The sequence below is a fragment of the Leucoraja erinacea genome, chromosome 33, assembly GCF_028641065.1.
Source record: "Leucoraja erinacea ecotype New England chromosome 33, Leri_hhj_1, whole genome shotgun sequence".
Lineage (NCBI taxonomy): Eukaryota > Metazoa > Chordata > Chondrichthyes > Rajiformes > Rajidae > Leucoraja > Leucoraja erinaceus.
In genome coordinates this window covers 1213258-1236262 of record NC_073409.1, presented here as the reverse complement: position 1 = coordinate 1236262, position 23005 = coordinate 1213258, and the positions used below count along the sequence as shown (strand labels likewise).

Sequence of the window (23005 nt, the reverse complement as noted above, 5' to 3'; positions counted from 1 at the left end):
AAGGTGGTAAACGAAGGGTGCAATTAATTTTTATCTAAAATTGAGTCTGGAGGGCTGTACTGGTTTTGATTGGAAAGTGGCATCTTGCATTCATAATAGGTTTATCAACAGAAATGTCAGGAGCTTTGCAAAGGACTGTAAATATGCAACTTAAGAGTTATGTTTGCATTGTAACTTCACAAATAGTTAGTCAGATGGAGCCAGTAAATCTGTTTTGGTGGCATTTGGTGAATGCATGGACCTGAGTGGATTTGAACAGATTTTTGATAAATTTAATGCCAACTCGCTGGGGCGGAAGAACTGTCCAATTTACACTTCAGAGATACAGCGTGGAAATGGGTCCTTCAGCCCACCGAGTCTATGCTGACCAGCATTCATCCCATACACTAGCACCATCCTACACACCAGGGCCAATTTACAATTATACCAAGCCAATTGACCTACAAACCTGTAGGGCTTTGGAGTGTGGGAGGAAACCGGAGCACCTGGAGAAAAGCCAATTAATAATGGAACTTCAAACTCCATTCAGCGTGTGTGTGTGTGTGTGTGTGTGTGTGTGTGTGTGTGTGTGTGTGTGTGTGTGTGTGTGTGTGTGTGTGTGTGTGTGTGTGTGTGTGTGTGTGTGTGTGTGTGTGTGTGTGTGTGTGTGTGTGTGTGTGTGTGTGTGTGTGTGTGTGTGTGTGTGTGTGTGTGTGTGTGTGTGTGTGTGTGTGTGTGTGTATCTGCTTTGCCAAGAGCTCCTCACAGTTCAGTCCCACCTCTCTCCCATAACATTTTAAGTTTGCACTCCAATTTCATGCACAAGTTTCCTGGTTTCTGATTCTATCATTCTTGGAATTAAACAGCAGGAGAACAGACCATTTGGCCCAACTTGCCCATCATGCCAATCACATTGCCACGAGCCAGTTCCATTTGGCCCATATTCCACTTAACTTTTCCTATTTACGTACTTGTCCAAGTGTCTATTAAACATGACAGGTGAGGCAACACTTTTTCACAGAGAGAGTTGTGAGTCTGTGGAATTCTCTGCCTCGGAGGGCGGTGGAGGCTGGTTCTCTGGATACTTTCAAGAGAGAGCTAGATAGGGCTCTTACAAATAGTAGAGTCAGGGGATGTGGGGAGAAGGCAGGACCGGGGTACTGATTGGGGATGATCAGCCATGATCACATTGAATGGTGGCACTGGCTGGAAGGGCGGAATGACCTACTCCTGCACCTATTGTCTACTGTTTTAGATGATGTGTGCCAAATTTAAATGCACTGCTATGAATACCTCATCATCATCACTCCATTTTTAATTTTCCAATTATTTCAAGTCCATGCCTTGTGGTTATTTTTCCATTTGTCAGAAATAATCATTTCTCATCAAGTCCAGTCATAACAAATCCACGTCTCACCTTAATCTTTGTAACTTGAGGAGAACACTCCTCGTTTCTTGAGCGTCTCCAGATAATGAGATTCTCTCATCCACGATGATCATCTTACTAAACCCCTCCTGAACTGTGCAGGGTGCTCAAGGTGAGATGAAATTGGAGATTTGTAAAGATTAACTCAAATTCCATGCTTTTGTGTTCAATACCCCACTTTGAATATCCAAATACTATGTTCACTTTATCAGCTTATCAACTTGCCCGACCACCTTGCGATTTTGCAAATACGCACACTGGTCCCTCTGTTCTTATAACCCCTTCAACGTGGCAGCGTTGAGTTAGATATAGCACTTGTGGATAATGGGATCGTGGGGAGAACGCATTAACGGGGTACTGATTCTGGATAGTCAGCCTTGATCAAAGATGATCTTTGGCCATGATCATATCGAGTGGCGGTGCAGGCTCGAATAGCCGAATGGCCTACTCCTTATCCTATTTTCTATGTTTCTAAAGCCGCAACAAACTATTGTTAACGGGCCTTTCACAATCTGTGTCGTATCTGAACGGGAGCGAGCAATTATCAGGAAGAACTAATGTGTTGGATGTGTGTAGGATCTGGTTTGTGGTGTGTGCATTATATCCAACTCTGTGATGGCAGTTTTGCATGAATGCAATAAGTTGTGTGTGTGTTTTTATTGGAAGGGGGGAAGAGAGGGGGGGGGGGGGGGGGAGAGAGAAAGGGGGGGGGGGGGGAGGAGAGAGAAAGAGGGAGGGGGGGAGAGAGAAAGAGGGAGGGGGGAGAGAGAAAGAGGGAGGGGGGGAGGGGAGAGAGAGGGGGGGGGGGGGGAGAGAAGAGGAGGGGGGGGGGGGGAGAAAGGGGGGGGGAGAGAGAGACACATGTGGTAACTAGTTGCTCTTCATTCCAAACTATTTCAGTAGGACAATAAATTAATGATCTTAAAACAGTAAAAAAAAAAAGAATTAAGTCATGAATAAAAAACCCACTAATCATAGACCGGTAACTGATTTATGATGTTGTAAGGACTAATTACTTTCCCCCTGGTCACCATGTTTTATTGGAGCAGGTACATAGTTGAGAGGGATATGGGCCATACACGAGCAGGTGGGACTAGTGTTGATGAGACAACACAAGTTGCACAACAGTTATTGATTATTACCGTTTGAAAATTGGTTCCAACCAGAAACATCACCTATCCATGTTCTCCAGAGATACTGTCTGACCCGCTGAGTTACTCCAGCACTTTGTGTCTATCTTAGGTATAAACCCGCATCTGCAGTTCCTTCCTACAGTTTTATTAAAGTTATTTTTGGAGTTTAGATGAGCGATCATCGTCACATTTAGTGCCAAGTTTTTTTCCTGCTTACTAGCGGAAAGACTATACATGATATAAGGACACCTTGAAACCTTGATTACAACCGAGCATGAATACTTTTTTTTAGGTGAAGAAGGGTCTCGACCCGAAACATCACCCATTCGTTCCCTCCAGAGATGCTGCCTGATTTACTCCAGCACTTTGTCTATCTTCGGTGTAAACCCGTATCTGCAGTTCCTTCCTACACATTAATATAGTTTTCATGCCTTAACTCAGCCACGGCCACAGAGTAAGAATGGTCCGCCTCGCTGCTGGCTGGCTGCCTCTGAATCTGAATACTTGTCCTTTCGCAGTTTGGAGAGGAGTTGTATCGGGGCTACGCTTTCCCCTGTATATCGGAGCTGGCGGCAAGCAGAGGGGGCCGGCTCTGAGCCGTGTAACACACTCCCACAGCCCAGCCTCTGCGAGTTCTGCGGCGCTGGCTCTCTGTCTCTCTCTCTGTGAGTGTGGGTGTGGGGGTGAGTGAGTGTGGACGCGCTCCGGGGGCTGCCAGTCTAGTGCTGTGTGTTGACCGCTCGCTAGCTGGAGTGAGCAGTGTAGAACTGACAGCGCCGGTGGCTTGACTACCTTCAACACTCGCTCTATCTCGGCTGGAGAATTCTGATGCGGTGGCCAATTTGCAGCTTATTCTACGCGGCGAAGCTGCGAGAGTCAGTACATTAGTGGGGACAAGTCCTAACGGCATTGACGGGTGAGATCTTAATCAGTCGTGTGTGTGTGTTGATTGCACGGTTCAGAGACCGGTGTCTAGAATACACAGCCGTTCTCTCTGCAGCCGGTAGACCGGGCATTCGTTGCTGGAGCCGCTGGGCGTTAGACCTGTGCAGAGATTGTGTGCTAAGCGGGCTGCTCTCAATGCATCGGGAGGTTGTTGCAGCGTTGTAGCTACTCTACGGGCGGGTCCAGCCCACCTTCGGCTTGGTGTGAACGAGCACAGAAGGAGCGCCCCTTCCTGATTGTTCCACCAGCTTTTGACAACAAATGTGTGTTTTGTTTTCCGCCAACTTAATTATCTGTGTGATCCGGGCACGGTAAAATACAAACGAGGGGTCTCGACCCGAAACGTCACCCATTCCTTCTCTCCAGAGATGCTGCCTGTCCCACTGAGTTACTCCAGCATTTTGTGTCTATCTTCGATTTAAACCGGCATCTGCAGTTCCTTAGTTCCAGCACAAAATACAAAGTTTGGCAGGTCCCATCTTGTCCGGAGTGTGGGAAGGAACTGCAGATGCTGGTTTAACCGAAGACAGACACAAAATGCTGGAGTAACTCAGCGGGACAGGCAGCATCTGTGGAGAGAAGGAATGGGTGACGTTTCGGGTCGAGACCCTTCTCAATTCGGGGAAGGGGGACTGGTCGGCGTGTGAATGCTGAAATGTTTTTTTAATATATTTAATTGTAGATTACCTGGAGCGTGGAGCTTTCAGCATGAAGCTGCTCCGGCAGGTCTACTTGTCTGCGCTCCTAACGTGTGTGTTTCCCCTGGTACAGGTAAGACATGTTAGTTTAAGCTCTGGTGAGAAGATGCATGTCACTGTCACTGAAGGCTCTCGATCCGATACCTCGCCCATTCCTTCTCCCCGCAGATGCTGCCTGTCCCGCTGAGTTACTCCAGCGTTTTGGGTCTGTCTCAGCGTGTTGCATTGTAACTGCTCTGTGTATTTACATTGCCCTTGTTCATTACACCAGCACGCTGCAAATGATGTACATGCCAGATTGGGTGCTAGTGTTCCAGGCAGATGTCCCCCTGGCCAGCTGTTGTTGTCACAAGGTCCTACGGAATAGGAGTAGAATTAGGCCATTCGGCCCATCGAGTCTACCCCGCCATTCAATCATGGCTGATCTTTCTCTCCGTCCTAAAGTCACGATCATCTAAAGCAAATCTGAGGAAACAAACGAAGCGTGTGGGTTGTCTGAGGGAAAGCTTGGGACTGGAATAATCTTTCAATGTGTTGTATCTTTTCCAGGATTGGGATATATTAAGACTTGTTTGATGGATTTACAAAGAGGGTGGTGGATGCCTGGGACTCGCTGCCAGGAGTGGTGGTGGATACACATACAGAGGGGGCACTAGACAGGCACTTGTGGATTTGGATCACTGCAGGTCGAGGAGATTAGTTCATCTTGGCATCATGTTCAGCACGTGGGCCGAAGGGCCTGTTTCTGTGCTGTATTGTTCTGTGATTTGGGAATACTCAATATAAATGGTATTTTCTGAAGAGTGACCCAAAGTGCTGGAGTCACTCGAGGGGTCAGGCAGCATCTCTGGAGGAAAAGGATGGGTTGGGACCCTTCTTCAAAGAAGCACTTTTGTGCCGATCATTTGGTATAAGCCAGCATCTTTTTAATTGGGCTCAGTTTAGAGATACATTGTTGAAACTGGCCCACCGAATCTGCACAGACCAGCAATATCCTACACACATTGTGGGCAACCAAGTCAATCAATCTACATCTTTGTAGCGTGGAATGAAACCAAAGATCTCGGAGTAAACCAATGCGGTCACGTGGAGAATGTACAGACCGCACCCGTAGTCAGGATCGAACCCGGGTCTCCGGCGCTGCAAGGCAGCAACTCTACCGCTGCGCCACCGTGCCGGCCAGCTGCAGTGCTGTGTGTCTATTTTTCTGAAGGGTGTTGAGTTGAAGGGTTTACTCTACCATACACAACCGCTGGTGTCAGTCAGGTGCCTTTGAAGGACCTAGCCCCTTGTGTCTGTCCTGCCATTCACTCTGCTCCTGACTAATCTTTTGACCTAATTCTGATTAACTGCTGCTCCTTCATTTCCTTCATGAATTTGCTGGAAGACCAATCCATCTCAGTGTTTAAATAAACAATTTACCTTTCATCGATTTGTCATTGGTGGAATAGAGTTTCAAAGTTTACCAGCAGAAATATTTCCCATTTTCCTTTCTGTCGAGCTAGTCTTTAACCCTTTCCTACCCAACGACAAAGGTTTTCTCTCCAGCTGTTCTACCTACTTCCTTCATGTAATGAAAACCCTTGTTCAAGACTTCTCTTCACCTTTTGAATTTGAGTGACTCCAGCATGGTTTGTTTAAGAAAGAACTGCAGATGCTGGAAAAATCGAAGGGAGACAGAAATGCTGGAGGAACTCAGCGGGTGAGGTGAAGAAGGGTCTCGACCTGAAACGTTGTGTATTCCTTCGCTCCATAGATGCTGCCTCACTCACTGAGTTCCTCCAGCATGGTTTGGATAGTTTCTTTGTGATTCAATATCTGGCATAGAAACACAGAAAATGGGTGCAGGAGTAGCACATTTGGCTCTTCGAGCCAGCAATGTGATCATGGCTGTTCATCCAAAATCAGTACCCCGTTCCTGCTTTCTCCCCATATCCCTTGACTCCTTTAGCATTAAGAGCAATATCTAACTCTCTCTTGAAAACATTCAATGAATTGGCCTCCACTGCCGTCTGTGGCAGATAATTCCACAGATTCACAACTCTCTGGGTGAAAAAAAGATCCCTCATCTCAGTCCTAAATGGCCGACCCCTTATTCTTAAACTGTGACCCATGGCCCCCCAACATCAAAAACATTCTTCCTGCATCTACCCTGCCCAATCCCTTAAGGATTGTATATGTTTCTCTACGATCCCCTCTCATCCTTCTAAATTCCAGTGAATACAAGCCCAGTCGACCCATTCTTCCATCATATGTCAGTCCCAACATCCCATGAATTAACCTGGTATCATCTATGCTGCAACCCGTTAAAGGTCCTCAACCCTTGAGGTGTGATGGTCAGGATTGTTCACTGTACTCCAGCTTCATGCTGGGCTATGTACAACTGAAACCCAGCTTGTGTTTGTACAGTATAATCCAGTGGTCTGAGATTCAATCATTCACTTACTAACCTCTTGTGATTGTCGTTTTGTACTGCGTGCAGCGTTTGGTTTGCAGATATATCATGGAAACAGGCCCTTCGACCCACTGAGTCTGTGCTGACCAGAGACTCGGGATAATTTACATCATCTACCCATGTTTAGTTTGAAGATCGTGTGGAAACGGGCCCTTCAGCCCACTGAGTCTGTGCTAACCCTCGATCGCCTGTATATCAGTTCCATCCTACACTCATGGCACAATTTACAGAAGCTAATTGACCTGCATGTCTTTGGAACATGGGATAAACTGGAGCACCTGGGAATAACCCATGCAGGTCACAGGGAGAATGTACAAACTCTGTACAGACAGCCCTCAAACCTGGGTCTCTGACACTGTAAGGCAACAACTCTATCACTGCCACCCATAAGAAATGTTGTCCACCTCTGTCATTGGCAAATTTGGGTATGAGGTGTTCTGGTTAGATGTCATTTATAAAGCAAGTGAATGGTGGAGGATCAGCAGAGCCTCTTCCATGTCACTACTGGGCCCATTCCCCTTCTTTAGGAGGGTTTAGCATTATCATTATATTCTTTCTCCTGCCACTTGCAGCCTTTTGAAAACAGACACATTTTGTTTTGCTGGAGCAAGGTACTGACACAACACATTACTGTTCTCCCCTGGTTCTTACCCCCATCGTGTTACAGTAACATTCTGCAGCTGCACATTCTGAGATGTGAAGCAGATCACCTAGGCAGTGGGAAACAAAATCCCTGTCTTGGTCCCCTCTATCTGACAGCTCACACTAGTTCCCAATGTCAATGGTCATCATTGGAACCAATTTGGGGGGGGGAGTGCATATAATTTCAAAACAATATTCATTAATAGAACTATGCTTAAAAATATCATAAATGAAAATTAGTTTTATCTGTTCAAGAAGGTCAGTGACCCCTTTAAATTTGAAGACCAGGAGCTGCAGAGCTGCTGGAAGGTCAGTGACCCTGGTTAAATTTGAAGACACAGATAGGAACGTTGCAGGTTGGGATCAAGAAGTGCCGAGAGTCACCTTCCATGTTCTGCTGGTGGCTGAGTTACCATCTCTGGAAAGGACACAGATAGGCCTGGCGTTGCAGGTTGAAACGTCTATCATGTCTGAAGATGCTGCCTGACCCCTGAGACGCACTCAAACGTCACCTATCCATGTTCTCCACAGATGCTGCCTGACCCGCTGAGTTACTCCAGCACTCTGTGAAACGTCACCATCCTGTTCTCCACCATGTTACTCCAGCAGAAACGTCACCTGACCCACTGAGCTGCCTGACTGTGAGCTACTTGGCTTTTTTGTGTCTATCTTCGAGTTACTCCAGTGTTTTGTGTTTATCCTTCTGAATGTAATGTAGCTCTGTGGAGGGGCTAGGTTTGCCTGGGGTACCACAGAGAGGGAAGATATGAACTGCATCTGTCACCTCTGTCCACCATGGAGTGCCCCAAGACTGGGTGGACAATCCAGGGGTGCAGCGAGAGGTCGGATGCATGGACTTGTGATGGTGAGCGCCTGCTGTGGTTCTCTATGAAACCACTAGGTGGCCCTCAGTCTGGTCCAACTCTGAGAACTTGCCTTCAGTTTCACCAGCCACAGCTTTTAGTTCTTTTACATCTATGTCAGACTTTATGAAATGCCTTTAGGGGGTCTTTATAAATAACATCCAGACATATGCTCAGCTATTGGTTTAGTCACTGATTTTTTTTTTTTTGTATGTTAATCAGGTGTATTAGGCCAGGCCTAACCTTTACAAATCCACGCTGGCTTTTTGTGATCAGGTGAACACTTTCTCAAGGTGTCCAGTTACCCTGTCCTTAATTACATAGTCTGGTCATTTCCTGATGGCAGATGTTGGACTAATTGGTTTATAATTCCCTGATTTCTCTGCCCCTCTTTCACTTTCAAAGCAGAATGCTGGAACAAGTTGCCAAATCTAGTCAACTTTGCAAATAGCTTGCCTCTAATCTTCCTTTAATTTTTAGCTTTGCTTTTAATTTTTCTTTAATTTGAACCTTTAATATCTGCAGATGTACACGGCCTGCTTTGGAGATTTGGACCACTTTGCCACCGTTATTTCCTTCACTCCTATTAATCTGTTTCCAATTTTGTTACGCCCCCTAATCCTAAAACAATATTAGTTTGCTCGAGAAGTTTAACATGTAAACTCGGCTATAAATCTGCTGCAAGGTAATTAATCATTTAAAAATGTTTTTGCAGCATCACATCTCGTTTTGATCAGTTCCGTGCCTGTCATAATTTTAAGGCTTCATATGTTACTTTGATCTGATGCTCTGCACCCTCCTCAGCACCTGCGCTTTGAATAGTGGGAGGTGACAGCCGCATGATATAAAAGTGACTACATGCTGTTTTATTACGTACATATAATGCAGCACTGCACTTGTAGAATATGCAGGGGTCCAGACGTATGTTCTTGCAAGGGCCAAAAATGATGCAATATATTCTGGAATGTATGCAAAGCTTCGGGACACGAGTCAAGAGTGTTTTATCGCCATATGTCCCACAGAGAGAACAATGACATTTTTATTTGCAGCAGCACAATAGAATATGTAAACCTAGTACACTTTAAACAATATAATAAACAAGAAAAAACAGTTCAGTGTGTGGATACTCACATGTATGCATATATAATTAGATATCTATGTATGCATACACAAATATACACATAAACCATCTATAATTGTGCAATAATATTGTATGGAGTTCAGAGCTTATTTGGAGGTTGTTGTGTTTAATCGCCTGATAGCTGTAGGAAAGAAGCCGTTCCCGAAACTGGACATTACAGGTTTCAGGCTCCTGGACCTTCTTCCCGATGGTGGGAGTGGAGTGAGTGTGTGGTCAGGGTGGTGTGGGTCTCTGATGATGATGCCGGCTGTCTTTTTGAGTCAGTGACTCGAGTAAACCACTTTGATGGTGGACTGAGGTCAAGAAAGGAAGTTTCAGCCAATGGAAGTAAGTTTCGGCTTATCATTGTCACGTGTGCTCAGGTACACTGAACAGCTTTGTCTTGCATGCCTTCCAATCAGATCAAATAATACTCTACATAGATACAATCAAGTTAAACTCGCATGCAATAGATGTACCTTTAGAAAGAAGATGATGAGTTTCTTTAGCCAGAGGGTGGTGAATCTGTAGAATTCATTGCCACACATGGCTGTGGAGGCCATGTCATTAGATATTGTTAAAGTGGAGATGTCTAGGCTGTTCACTAGTGCGGGTGTCAAAGGCTACGGGGAGAAGGCTTGAGAAATGGGTTGAGAGGGAAAGATAGATCAGCCATGATTGAATGGTGGAGTAGACTTGATGGGCCAAATGGCCTAATTCTGCTGATGACTAATGAACATAAATTTATTGAGAAGAATAACATTCAGTGTTACTATATTCCTGACCTATAGAGCTGGCTTCAAGGTGACCTCCTCCTTGGCAATGGATCACCAACTGCCCAACCCGGCTCCTGTTCCACCTTCACTCAACCCTCTATATTCAATGATGAGTTGCATGCTCTCCCTTCTCCCCTCTCCCATCAGGCAAGAGATTCAGAAGTGTGAAAACGCACACCTCGAGATTCAGGGTCAGTTTCTTCCCAGCTGTTATCAGGCAACTGAATCATCCTACCACAACCAGACAGCAGTGCTGAGCTACTGTCTACCCCTTCAGTGACCCTCGACTATCTTTGATCAGACTTTCCTGCCTTTACCTTGCACTAAACATTATTCCCTTATGTATCCATAAACTGTAAATGGCTCTATTGTAATCATGTATAGTCTTTCCGCTGACTGGTTAGCATGCAACAAAAGCTTTTCACTGTACCTCAGTACACGTGACAATAAACTAAACTATATCGAGATTGTGGAAGATACAGAAAGAAACAATCTTTAAAAATTCTTACCAATGGTAGTAATGATTGTATGGTGAAATTATGATCAACATCTGTAAGTGCTCTGTATGGGAAATATTAATGCTATTAGGAAAGTTATGATGCATCTAATTTAACACACATATGATGTGATTTCTGCAGCATCTGGGGAACGATAATATTTATGTGCATTCAGCTTTTTCCCATTGCTATCTCTGTTGCTGTTCCCATTTTGGATTTCCCTGATCACATCTTGTTTCAACAAGAACGTCTTGAGGAAATAAATTTTTAGTTGTTTATTTTTTAAGCACATTTTTTCACTGAGACTGCCGCTTAAATTACAACGACTATTTTAAGTGCAAACGTAAAAATGTGAAGGATGTCTTCAATCACATGGTAGCTCGGTAGCCCTCACTAGATCTGTAACATTTGATATATATGGTTTATCTTGACTTTCTTCGAGAAAAAAGTTTGTTGATGTGAAACACTATTGGCTTGTTGGCTTGTTGCTTGTAAATTCCAAGAAACAGCAGGAACTCATTAAAGTTAATGTGTGTTGGACTTCATATGCATCATTTAAACCTGTAAACTTAAGCTGTTCTTTTGGTAATATTAATGATTAGCTATTTATTGAAGTGGCACTGAGTTTAATTTTTTGTTGTAATATTGTTTTAAATTTCCTTCCAACTGTTTGACGTTAATAATGTTCATGCTCGAAGCAGATATAATAGAAACGGGGGATTTTATATTCGATCTGTTGTAACATTAACATTGCCGTGTGGCCACCATGTTTATAATGTCCTGCCTGTGAAAGCCGCTGTGCTTTGATTCCTTCGTTACCCGACACAGGTAACCGTGGAAGAGCAAAGTAACAGTAGATACTTGTGTTGCAGTCTCTATTCAACATTTGGAACATGCAATATTAAATATCTGCATGTACCAATAGTTGTAACTTAAAACTGCTAACTTTTTTTTAAATTTTTCCTCTTCTTACTTTGATATCTTCGAGCTGCAGTTTACATCGAAGGATTGAAGTGCTTGGAGACACAGTGCACCGTGATTCATTTTATTTTTTATTTTTTGGTTTGCTGATTGTAATACACATTCCAAGTCTACTTTGGCTGAAGTAAGCCTAAATTATTTTTAGTACAGAGTAAGGAGGTTGACTGTTCATTTCAGGGACTGCTACAATGTGTAGCATGGTAATGGGCCCATTAGCCCACAGTACCCATGTTGATCATCCATTCGCACTCGTTCGAAGTACGTCCTCTCACTTTCTCATCCACTCCCTACACACGAGGGAAGATTAACTTACAAACACGCACATCTTTGGAGTGTGGGAGAAAACCGGAGCACCCGGAGGAAACGCCACAGGGAGAACGTACAAACTCCACTATGACAGCACCCGAGGTCATGATTAGAGGGGTTTAGTTTCGAGGAGAGGTGGAATCGATGAGGATTGTTTTCTCTGGTATGTAGGAGGTTGGGGGGGAATTTGATAGAAGAATACAGAGTTTGAGATGGAATAAATTGGGTAGAAAGAATCTTTTGCCTAGCAATTAGTCAAAGTAATATTAGAAAGTATCTTTCCTCAGGGGGGGAAAAAAGATAACGTTCATAAGGACTTTCACTAAAGTTATTTTTAAATCAATATATCATTTTATTATCGGTGTCTGTGTGCACAAGACACAGATTATGAGCATCTGTCTCTTAAACTTTGCAAGTTTTTTTTGGGTATGGACATTTTTCCTTGCATTGCTGGGTTTAAATGACTCCACCACCCTTTGGGATTTGCATTGGAACAGTCAAAACCATTAAGCAGATTTTTCACCCCGTCTGCTTTCATTGCATTTACACTTGACTACAGATGGTCTGTGAGATTGTACACAGGAGCTTTCTGTAAATCAGGGAGTCAAAATCTCACGGCTTCCTCGCTAAGGGATTTCAGACCAATGTGAACAGAGCAAGCATCTATTTTACAATTTTTCTAATCCTATAGATAATCCTAAACGGGCCTGTACATTCTTCTCGTGCCCCCAATATACTTGGTGTTGTTGCAGGGGGAAGCCCTGCCAGTTTTCACTTTCATTTTTGGTTTATTGTCCAGTGTACTGGAGTATAGTGAAAATCTTGTGTGCTAACCAGTCAGCAAAATGATAAAGCAGTATAATTGAGCCATTAGTATCTAGATACATAGTAAGGGAATAATGTTTTGTGCAAGGTAAAGTCCTATCAAACATTGTCCGAGGATGACCAATGAGGTAGATAGCAGTTCAGGACTGCTCTCTAGTTGAGGTAGGATAGTCCTGTTGCCTGATAACAGCTGGAAAGAAACTGTCCCTGAATCGGGAGGTGTGCGTTTTCACACTTCTATACCTTTAGCCCGATGGGAGAAGAGGGAGTGACCAGGGTGCGATGCGTCCTTGATTACACTGCTGGCCTTGCTGAGGCAGCGTGAGGTGCAGATGGAGTCAATGGAAGGGAGGTTGGTTTCTAAATCACTGAGCACCATGACCCGAGTGTCACTGGACCTCCAACAGTGCATCAAGGGACCCCTGCCCCAGAAATATCCTGAAGCCTTTAACAGCTGGCACAGCCCTGCCCAGCTCTGCCAGCTGTCAAAACCATAAGGGCATTCAACAACTTTACGTAAATTGGAAAGCTTAAAATAAAAGGCTAGAAGTTCAAAACACTTTATTGGGTTTAGTAAAGGAACCTTCTGCAGATTGAGTGGGTTTCTGGATCCTGTGCTGGGAAGTGTGTTAGAGTAAGGATCAAGGATTACAAGTAGAAAGTTCCATGGAAGATGCATTACTGGTCAATGGCCTGTCCCACTAAGGCGATTTTTTTTTCAGTGACTGCTGGCAACTGTCATAGTTGTAGCAGGTCACCAAAAACCTGGCGACTGGCCTTCCCTACAACAATGTGTATGACAACCTACCACCTAGTCCACATCAAGCAACGGCAAGCTACTGACAACCGCCGACCCATTAGGACATCCACCTATGATCACACCTATGACATAAACCAGCCAAGTGATTAGCAATTGCAGTTTTGGCAGTGGAATGTGAGTTGTTTTGATGCAATTGATGCTGATGGAAGAGATATGGCAGAATGTAAGTTACTGAAATTCAAATCACTGTAACAGCAAGAATAGCGGTGCATTTATCCATACGTATCCCTACAGAGTTAAAATGTTCAGACTGTAAACCATAGCATTGTGAATGGAACCACTAGTGTTAAGTTCTCCAAGAGTGTTTAATTCTGGGTTGCACCTCATGGAACTGATTGTTGAACAGAAGAATGTGTTGACCGCATCAATTGAAATGAGGTACATCTTCAGAGACCATCCAGCCTTTTCAATGAATAGCGATATTGCAAGCAACCACCATCCAAATATAAAGCTCAATGTTAAAGGGAAATTCAACCCAAGGATTTTGGTATTTAACTTTTCAGTGCTTATTAAGTCCATCCCATATGTCTCCTGCATGAGTGGCACATTCTATTGAGATGTTTTGGGCTAATTCTATTGTACAATCATGGTGTTTTACTTTACATATCCAAAATTTAAGGTTTGAGACATAAAGGAACTTCATAACCATGGAAATTGAAAAGGAAAACCAAGCCAAGATTATGTCCCAAGTTAATCCTTAATTTATTTTGCAATTTCCCTGAGGACCGGTAAATTTCAGGTTAATGTCACCTGTTGCTTTTGCGGTCTTAAAGTGATGTTTCAGATTCGGTAGTAGCCAAAATAGCTGGGTGAGGTTGCATTAGGCTTGTGAAAGGTCACCACATTGTGAATTGTGGTTTGTTTATGGTTCCTGATTAAATATTATAGTAAACCTGATATTTGAATTGGGCACAGTGCATTTTCCTATCTGTCTTGGCAAGACTGTAATGTGTGGTGATCTTTCTGCTCTTAGAAATTAGCTGGTAGGAAGTGCATGTCTACAGAACTTAATCTTTTACCCTGTTTGGCAGTGCTTAATCAGTTAGTTTACATTTTTAGTTTTGCAGTTGGATTTGCTTTGTAATAACCGGTACCTTTCTGACCATCATTGGAGATAAATGTTCACTAATGCATTAGGAAACCAATTAACCTGAAAAAGTGCAGAAAAAATGAAATTTAAAAGCAAAGAGTGTACCACCACAGCCTTCTGTAGCAATGAATTCCACAGATTCATCACCCTCTGACTAAAGAGATTCTTCCATAAGGTACGTCCTTTTGCTCTGAGGCTGGGCACTCTGGGCCTGGACTCTCCCACTAGTGGAAACATCCTCTCCACATCCACTTCATCTAGGCCTTTCAATTTCATAAGGGAAAACCTTCCAATATTCTGGTGGACATTGCATGTTGAAGGTGGACCCTACATGTTGAAGGTGGACCCTACATGTGGATCTAACTGAGGTAAGTGTTTGAGGGATTAGTGTAGGCTAGCATTGGGGCAGGTGGACACTTCATGGGTTACAGTGGTCTAATCTTGCAGCTTGGTTTCCTGTCAAGTCGTGCCTGTCCAGTAGCGTAGGGATGGATCTGTTCGCCACCATCTTTAGCCGACTGCTACAATATTGTCCTGCAGGGGGAGTGCCTGTGATGCCAACATTGGACAATCACTAGCACATCAGAGCAACGGTAGAGTCGCTGCCTCATAGCGCCAGAGACCTGAGTTCAACCCTGATCTCGGCTGCTGTCGGTGTGGAGTCTCCTTGTCACCTCGGTTTCCTCCCACATTTCTAAAGCCATACAAATGTGTATGTTAATCGGCTTGTGTGAAGTGCCCTTGGTGTGTAGAATAGAACTGATATATGGGTAATTGCATGGACTCTGTTGTCCAAAGCACGAGTTTCCACACTGCATCTCTGAGACTAATGCAATAAGCCAAAGTCTCATCGGGTTTGCCAGGCTCTATGTACAAGTAAATACTGCATCATTCCATTATTTGGCCATTGATCTTGCCATGCCTTTGGCTGGCATTTATCTATCCAGTATGTCATTAAATGAACATTATCCAGGCATACTAATAATGTTTTTCTTGCTATAAGTACGTATGTGTAATTGGATGCACGACTTCAAATGTTGCCTGCAGTTCTCTCGAGAACCGATCGGTTGTATAAATTATTTTCCCGCCCTTTGGCAAGACCCTTCTTGGGAGTATGACTTTACTGGTGAAGTCCAGCCTTGGTGTCTCCAATGAGTTTGGTCCGTGAGGATGTTGGCTAACTCCACCACAGTCTCTCTGATTCACCTCTGGGGCTGGAAAATGTCCTCTCTTTTTAATACTGACACAACATTTGGACAAGTCGGGCGTTCAACAGCAAGGTTGTGTTCGTATGCACAATAGTTTAGTTCAAGTTCAAGTGAGTATATTGTCATGTGTCCCTGATAGGACAATGAAATTCTTGCTTTGCTTCAGCACAACAGAACATAGTCGGCATTGACAACAAAACACATTAATAAATAAACTGATGAAGTGCAAATAACAGATAATGGGTTATTAATGTTCAGAGTTTTGTCCGAGCCAGGTTTAATAGCCTGATGGCTGTGGGGAAGTAGCTATTCCTGAACCTGGTCATTGCAGTCTTCAGTGTCATTTAGTTTAGAGATACAGTGTGGAAACAGGTCCTTCGGCCCCAGAGTCCATGCCGATATACTATCCTACACACGAGGGACAATTCACCTACAAACCTGCACGTCTTTGGAATGTGGGAGGAAGCCAGAGCACCCGGAGAAAACCCACGTGGTCACGGGGAGAACGTACAAACTCAATACAGACTGGGTCTCTGGTGCTGTAAGGCAGCAACTCTACTGCTGCACCGAAACACAAAGTGCTGGAGTAACTCAGCGGATCAGGCAGCATCTGTGGATCGGAACCCGACTTCACCTGACCCAACCTGAAACGTTGCCTGTCCATTCCCTCCACAGATGCTGCCTGACTTGCTAAGTTCCTCCAGCACTTTGAGTTTGAGGTAGATTGCAGCACCTGCAGTTCCTTGTATCTCCAACTATAAATGGAATATGGGGACTCCATGGGCAGTTTAGAATATTTGAGATGTTTTGATTGCATTTTGCTATATTGTTTACGAAGCTTTAACTTTAGTGTGTTGAGGTTAGCTACATCAGTGCCTCAAGGTGATGAATACTTGGCTTTGATAGTGATGAGAGGGATAAAGTGCTGCTGTGATCACAGAGAGCGTGGTGCTAAGTAGTGGGAAGTTCTTTGCTTCCCAGTAGCCTGAGGGGATAGTTGGAGCAGATGATGAAATCTGGAATGTTTTGGGCAAAAGCAGCGAATCTCTGACACCTTTGTGTGTGGGTCCAAGTGAAGCTGCTGGAGGTGTGTGTGTGTGTGTTGTCAGTCTGCAGGTGTGAATGGTTAACTTGTTCTGCATTTCTGCTTTGAATTTTCCACTGTGTTGTGGTCCTAATGAATTACAGTCTCTGAGACAAGGGTTTCCTGAACATAAGCTTCCATGTAGACATGGCTGACCCTGCCCAGCAGATTAAAATCATTGATGTGTTCTCAGGACTGTGTCTGGGAACAGTCGAATACATGTGACTTTGACGTTTGGCTTTGACGGGGAATTGGTGTTGGTTCCACCTTGTATTACCCGACCCTTGTTGCCTACAGGAAACTGGAGGTGAGTTCCCTTCTCTGTCCGGACGCTAAGTTCTAGAGTAACCCAGCTGCTCGGACAGGAAGGATCCCGACCTGAAGCATCACCCATCCTCATTCTCCAGAGATGCTGCCTGACCCGCTGAGTTATTTCAACACTTTGTGTCTCTGGACAACCTGGATAGGTGACGTTTTGGGTCGAGGCTCTTCAGGACCCAAAGAATGTTTCTACAATCTTGCTTCCTTCTTCCTTCACACCCCAAAGACATGTGGATTTGTAGGTTAATTGGCTTGTATAACTTTCCCCCAGTGTGCAGGTGATCGATGGTCAGCATAGACTCAGTGGGCTGAAGGGCCTGTTCCCATGCTGTGTTTTTCAATCCATCAACTGAATCTCATTGGTGATTATTAGATTCTTGTTCCATCTCCATATTTGTGCCGGCAAACATTCCCATTGCTGACAAATGGCAAGTGGCATTGTATTTTAAGATGTGTAAAATTAGAAATGATTTGTGAACTGTGCCAGAATGTAATTTGGTTTTGAAGGTCCTGTATGGAACCACTAGACGTGCACTTAACACGTGTATAATTGCACTCACTACTACTATTTGGAATCGGTAGAAGTGTGCTAACATGTTTTAACAGCTGCTGTTCTTTGGAAGAGCAAGTACTTGGAGTGCCTGTGTGCTTCAGGCTAATACTGTAAAACGTTTAAAATGTTTAGATATAAAATCTAATTCTGATCCCGGCACACAGCATTAGTTTGATACTTTCATATTGAAGGGAGTCGTGGCAAGGACACATTAGTGGTGACAGTTTAGATACAGAGTTTGTCTTGAATGTCTAATGATTCATGTCCAGGATGAGAAAATACATTCTGAAATATTGTCAAGACTTGTTTAAGTTACACAGTGTGCTGTATCAGAATGCTTTCCTCAACCTAATAGGAATATCTGGCACAGTGCCAAAAGCTACAGGCCACGTTTAGATTTTAAGCTTATAGGTGCAAAACAAGTTGGACATATCAATAAAAACTTCACATGGAACAGGAGGTGACATAAATACAGCAAGAGTTCTTCTTGAATGCAGATATGTTATTTATAAATGACTAGATTGACATCTTTGGGGAGCTGGTCATCTCTTTGGCAAACCTGGCATCTGGTATGGACGCAGGGGAAGGCCATTCAGCCCATCAAGTCCATGCTGGCCCCTAGAGGAACAGTCCCATTAGCTCCATTCTACTTTTCATTATTTCTCCCTACCCTTACACCTTGCTCCTTCTTGCTTCCTCCCAGGGATCGCAATGTGCAGATAACCTGACTGATCACTTAGTCAGGGGTCATTTTTTTACGTTTGTGGTTACTAAAAAATAACTTCCTCATGGGGTATAACAGGGGACCTGTTCATGTTTCACTCTCTTTCTCCCTTCCAATCCTCCCAGTTAAAACATAAACGTTGCACGATTTTAACATCAGGGAAGCAATGTTAAACATTCCCGTTGTACTCCTGAGATGGGCATGTTTGCAGAATCAGTGGAGGCAGCAAAATATGTAAGGGGGATCTACAAACAGGAAAATGAATCTGTTCTGTGAGGGTATTTAATTATTCATCATCCTCCAGTCTGGTTCAAACTCTTCATCAGTGGAATTCCAACCAGTCATCTTAAAGTTGCATTGGAAAGCGTTTACAAGTGTAATGTTATGTACTCGTATAGAAAGATGTTATGTTTTCTGAAGAGGCCACAACCTGACCCGTTTAGTGCAATTAATTTGCATGTGTGAAAATAGGAAGTCTATTCATAAGGTCAACAGTGATAGGAGAAGAATTAGGCCATTTGGTCCATTAAGTTTACTCCGCCATTCAACCATGGCTGATCTATCTCTCCCTCCCAAACCCATTGTCCTGCCTTCTCCCTATAACTCATCCTGTACTAATCACCTGTACTGATCTGTTATGTTTCTGAATGGTTCTTCCATCAGCTAGAGTACTGCCCAATTCACCATTGGACTTTGTCAACGGAGCTGGTACGCTAGGTTTTCATTCGGAGGACAAGAAAACAAAAACAGGGATGTAATGTTGAGGCTCTATAACACGCAGTCAGACCATATTTGGAGTGTTGTGAGCAATTGTGGGCCCCATATCTGAGGAAGAATGTGCTGGCTCTGGAGAGGGTCCAGAGGAGCTTTACGAGAATGATCCCAGCAATGAGTGGGTTAACATATGATGAGCGTTTGACGACACTGGGCCTGTACTCGCTGGAGTTTAGAAGGATGAGGGGGAACCTCATTGAAACGTAGTGAAAGGGGGATGTTTCCACTAGTGGGAGAGTCTTCGACCGGAGGTCATATCCTCCGAATTCAAGGACGTTCCTTTAGGAAGGAAATGAGGAGGAATTTATTTTGTCAGAGTGCGGTGAATCTGTGGAATTCTTTAATGCAGTGATAGATAGATTCTTGATTAGTGCGGTTGTCGGGTGTTATGGGGAGAAGGCAAGAGGATGGGGTTAGGAGGGAGAGATGGATCAGCCATGATTGAATGGCAGAGTAGACTTGATTGGCCGAATGGCCTAATTCTGCTCTAGAATGTATGACCATTAACCTAAGAATGGTGAGAACTATATTCTGCACTCTGTATCTTCCCTTTGCTCTCGGGCTAATGGAATCGAGGGATATGTGGAAAAATCAGGAATGGGGTACTGATTTTAGATGATCAGCCATGATCATATTGAATGGCGGTGCTGGCTCGAAGGGCCGAATGGCCTCTACTCCTGCATCTATTCTTCCATGTTTCTACTGTTGTACTTGAGTTTGGACTGATTGTATTCATGTCCAGTATTATCTGATTTGATGATGAAATAGCAAACAAGACAAAGCTCTGCACTGTACCTCAGTACACATGACAATAATAAACCTAAATCAGAAAATATTTGTCAAATAGATTTAAAAATAATATATGATTGTTGGAAAGAGCAGAATGAAACTAAAACTAAAGTCAGACATTTACTCGTTTTAAAACAAATTCTGGAAAAATTACAACAGTTATTATACATAGTTTTGTATAAGAAAAGATTTGACATTAGAAACCGATTTAAAATTTGCAACTTCCAAGTGCAATTGGTGATTATAGTTTCATGCAGATTAATGATTGAATTATTATGTTTTGCAAATCATAAAATTGATTTAATGGTTTTTAAATCTATCTGGAGTCATACAGCATGGAGACGGGCCCTTCGGCCCAACTTGTCCTTGCTAACAAAGGGCGGTACGATGGCACAGCGGTAGAGTTGCTGCCTTACAGCGCTTTCAGTGTCGGAGACGCAGGTTCAATCCTGACCTCGGATGTAGTTTTTCTCCGAGATCTTCGGTTTCCAAGACGTGCAGGTTTGTAGGTTAGTTGGCTTGGTATAAATGTAATTTGTCCCTAGAGTGTGGTGATCGCAGGTCGGATAGGACTCCATGGGACTGTTTCTGTGCTGTAAATCTAAACTGAAAAAAAAACGAAACTAAAGATGTCCCATGTATGTTTCTCTGATTTGCCTGCATTTGCCCCCATATATATATATATATATATATAATATATATAACTCTAAACCATTCACTCTATAAAAAAAATTTAATTCATTTTTTTTTTTTTTTTTAAACCAAAAAAAAAAACAAAACCTTAGTACTTAAATGTTTTGGGAAGAAACCGCTCCACAGCTGCAAGGTAACTCATCATCTTCACTTGGTCACAGAATGGACGAGTTTTGACTGTAGACTTCCAGTGAAAACTGGAACAGGAGAACACGTCTCCTGCATTTCAAAATAAAGTTAGCTTGTTCTGGTCATAGATGAGGAATGTTTAAAATGTATTGTTCAGTAGACTACAACAAGGGAATTGCCATCTGTGTATTTCAGTGCATACACGGATAAAACACGTGATCTGTGTTAACCAGACAGGTGTTACATTGATTCATCAGCTAGAGAGAGAGAGAGGTCCTTGCAGATACACCATTATTTGGTCACATTAGTGAAGGACATTTTTCATTCATTTCTTTAAACCAAAATCCTGCAACATGTGCCGAGCCGAGCGTAAAAATGTTTCCACATTTCTCGATGTTCTGTTGTCCAAATCTCATTGGATTTTGGCCTCCCGTACGAGATTTTGCTGCCAATTTTCAAAATGAGCTTAAATGCAAAACTACTGACTGTGCCTGGGGAATTCTCATCAGAAATTGGTTGCTTATGTGTGAGGGAGAAGAATTTGGACAAAAGTGCTGTTCCTGGAATTGAGCACTTGCCATGGATTTCTTAAACCTGTAGTAGATTTGTTAAATTGAAATGGACTTTGAGGAACCATGATACACAAAATGAGGAACCAAGGTACACAAATATAGGACCGTTGCCTCATTTAGTTGTGGGAACGGGCCCTTCGGCCAAAGGAGTACGCACCGATCAGCGATCACCCGTATACTAATTCCAAATATTGCGGCAATATTTTCCACTCAGAGGGTGGTCGGTATATGGAACGAGCTGCCGGAGGAGGTAGTTGAGGTAGGCACTATCCCAGCATTTAAAGGACATTTGGGCAGGGAAAGGGACAAAGGTTTGCAATGTGATGGGTCAAATGGGACTAGTTTCAATGGGGAATCTTGGATCAGCATGGACTAGTTGGGCCAAGCCACCCGTTACTGTGTTTAGTTGAGGGATACAGCGTGGAAACAGGCCCTTCAGCCCAACAAGTCCATGCCGACCAAACACTAGTTCTATCCTACACATTAGTGACAACTTACAGATGCAAATTAACCTGCACATCTTTGGAAGGTGGGAGGATACTGGAGCACCCGTTGAACATCCACTGCATCACAGGGAGAACGTACAAACTCCGTACAGACCTTGTACATCTCTGAGATCATTGTCCATCCTCCTGTGCTCCAAGGAATGAAGTCCTAGCCTGCCCAACCTCCTCCTATAGCTCGGGCCCTCAAGTCCTGGCAACATCCTCGTCAATATTCTCAGCACTATTTCAGTTTTTACAACCAATGGTTCACACCAGGGCAGCAACAAGCCATTTGTTCCAACTGGATTCTACTGGTCCCAGTAAACAAGAATCCTTCACTGACATTTAGGATGAGTGGAGATCGTATAGAAATGTGTAAGATTCGTAAGGGATTGGACAGGCTAGATGCAGGAAAAAATGTTCTCCACTTTGGGGGAGTCTAGAACCAGGGGTCACAGTTTAAGAATAAGGGGTAGGCCATTTAGGACTGAGATGAGGAAAAACTTTTTCACCCAGAGAGTTGTGAATCTGTTGAATTCTCTGCCACAGAAGGCAGTGGAGGCCAATTCACTGGATGTTTCAAGAGGGAGTTAGATTTAGCTCTTAGGGCTAACGGAATCAAAGGATATGGGGAGAAAGCAGGAACAGGGTGCTAATGTTGGATGATCAGCCGTGATCATATTGGATGGCGATGCTGGCTTGAAGGGCCAAATGGTCTACTCTGCATATTTTACACGTTTCTATGCTATTTCCTTATCTGTGTTAATCTGTCGTATATTTTCTTTGACTACTTTGTTGTAATGTTTCTTTTTTAAAGGTGCTTGCATTGTAAAATCTCGAGCTCTGGCAGAGGAGAGTTATTCTGTCACTTTTGACAGAATTGCAAGCTCTCAATAAGAAGGCATTCTTTCATTATTCATTATTCCTTCTCTGCGGGCTCCGTGTGGTTTTACAGGATTCGTGCTGAACTGAGAATGTTATTCTGTTATGTCGGAGATGATGAATCTACCTGCAAGACTTTAGCCAGAGTGTAAACACGAAAACTGCCGCCAGTACGATCTAACCCAAATTCTCCTCTTGTCTTACCAAGAATAATAGAAATTTGAACAGGCCCAGA

The 23005-nt window shown here is 43.5% G+C and overlaps 1 protein-coding gene across 1 annotated transcript in view; it reads left to right on the top strand.

Annotated features, from left to right (window-relative positions):
- Positions 1 to 3066: 3066 nt before the first annotated feature.
- The window catches only part of adamtsl3 (ADAMTS-like 3), a 264426-nt gene continuing 244487 nt past the window's right edge, over positions 3067 to 23005 (top strand). Inside the window, exons 1-2 of the mRNA XM_055661003.1 lie at positions 3067 to 3454; positions 4166 to 4254. Of these exons, the coding sequence (XP_055516978.1) occupies positions 4192 to 4254 (63 nt within the window). The 5' untranslated portion in view covers positions 3067 to 3454; positions 4166 to 4191. The remainder of the gene's footprint in view (positions 3455 to 4165; positions 4255 to 23005) is intronic.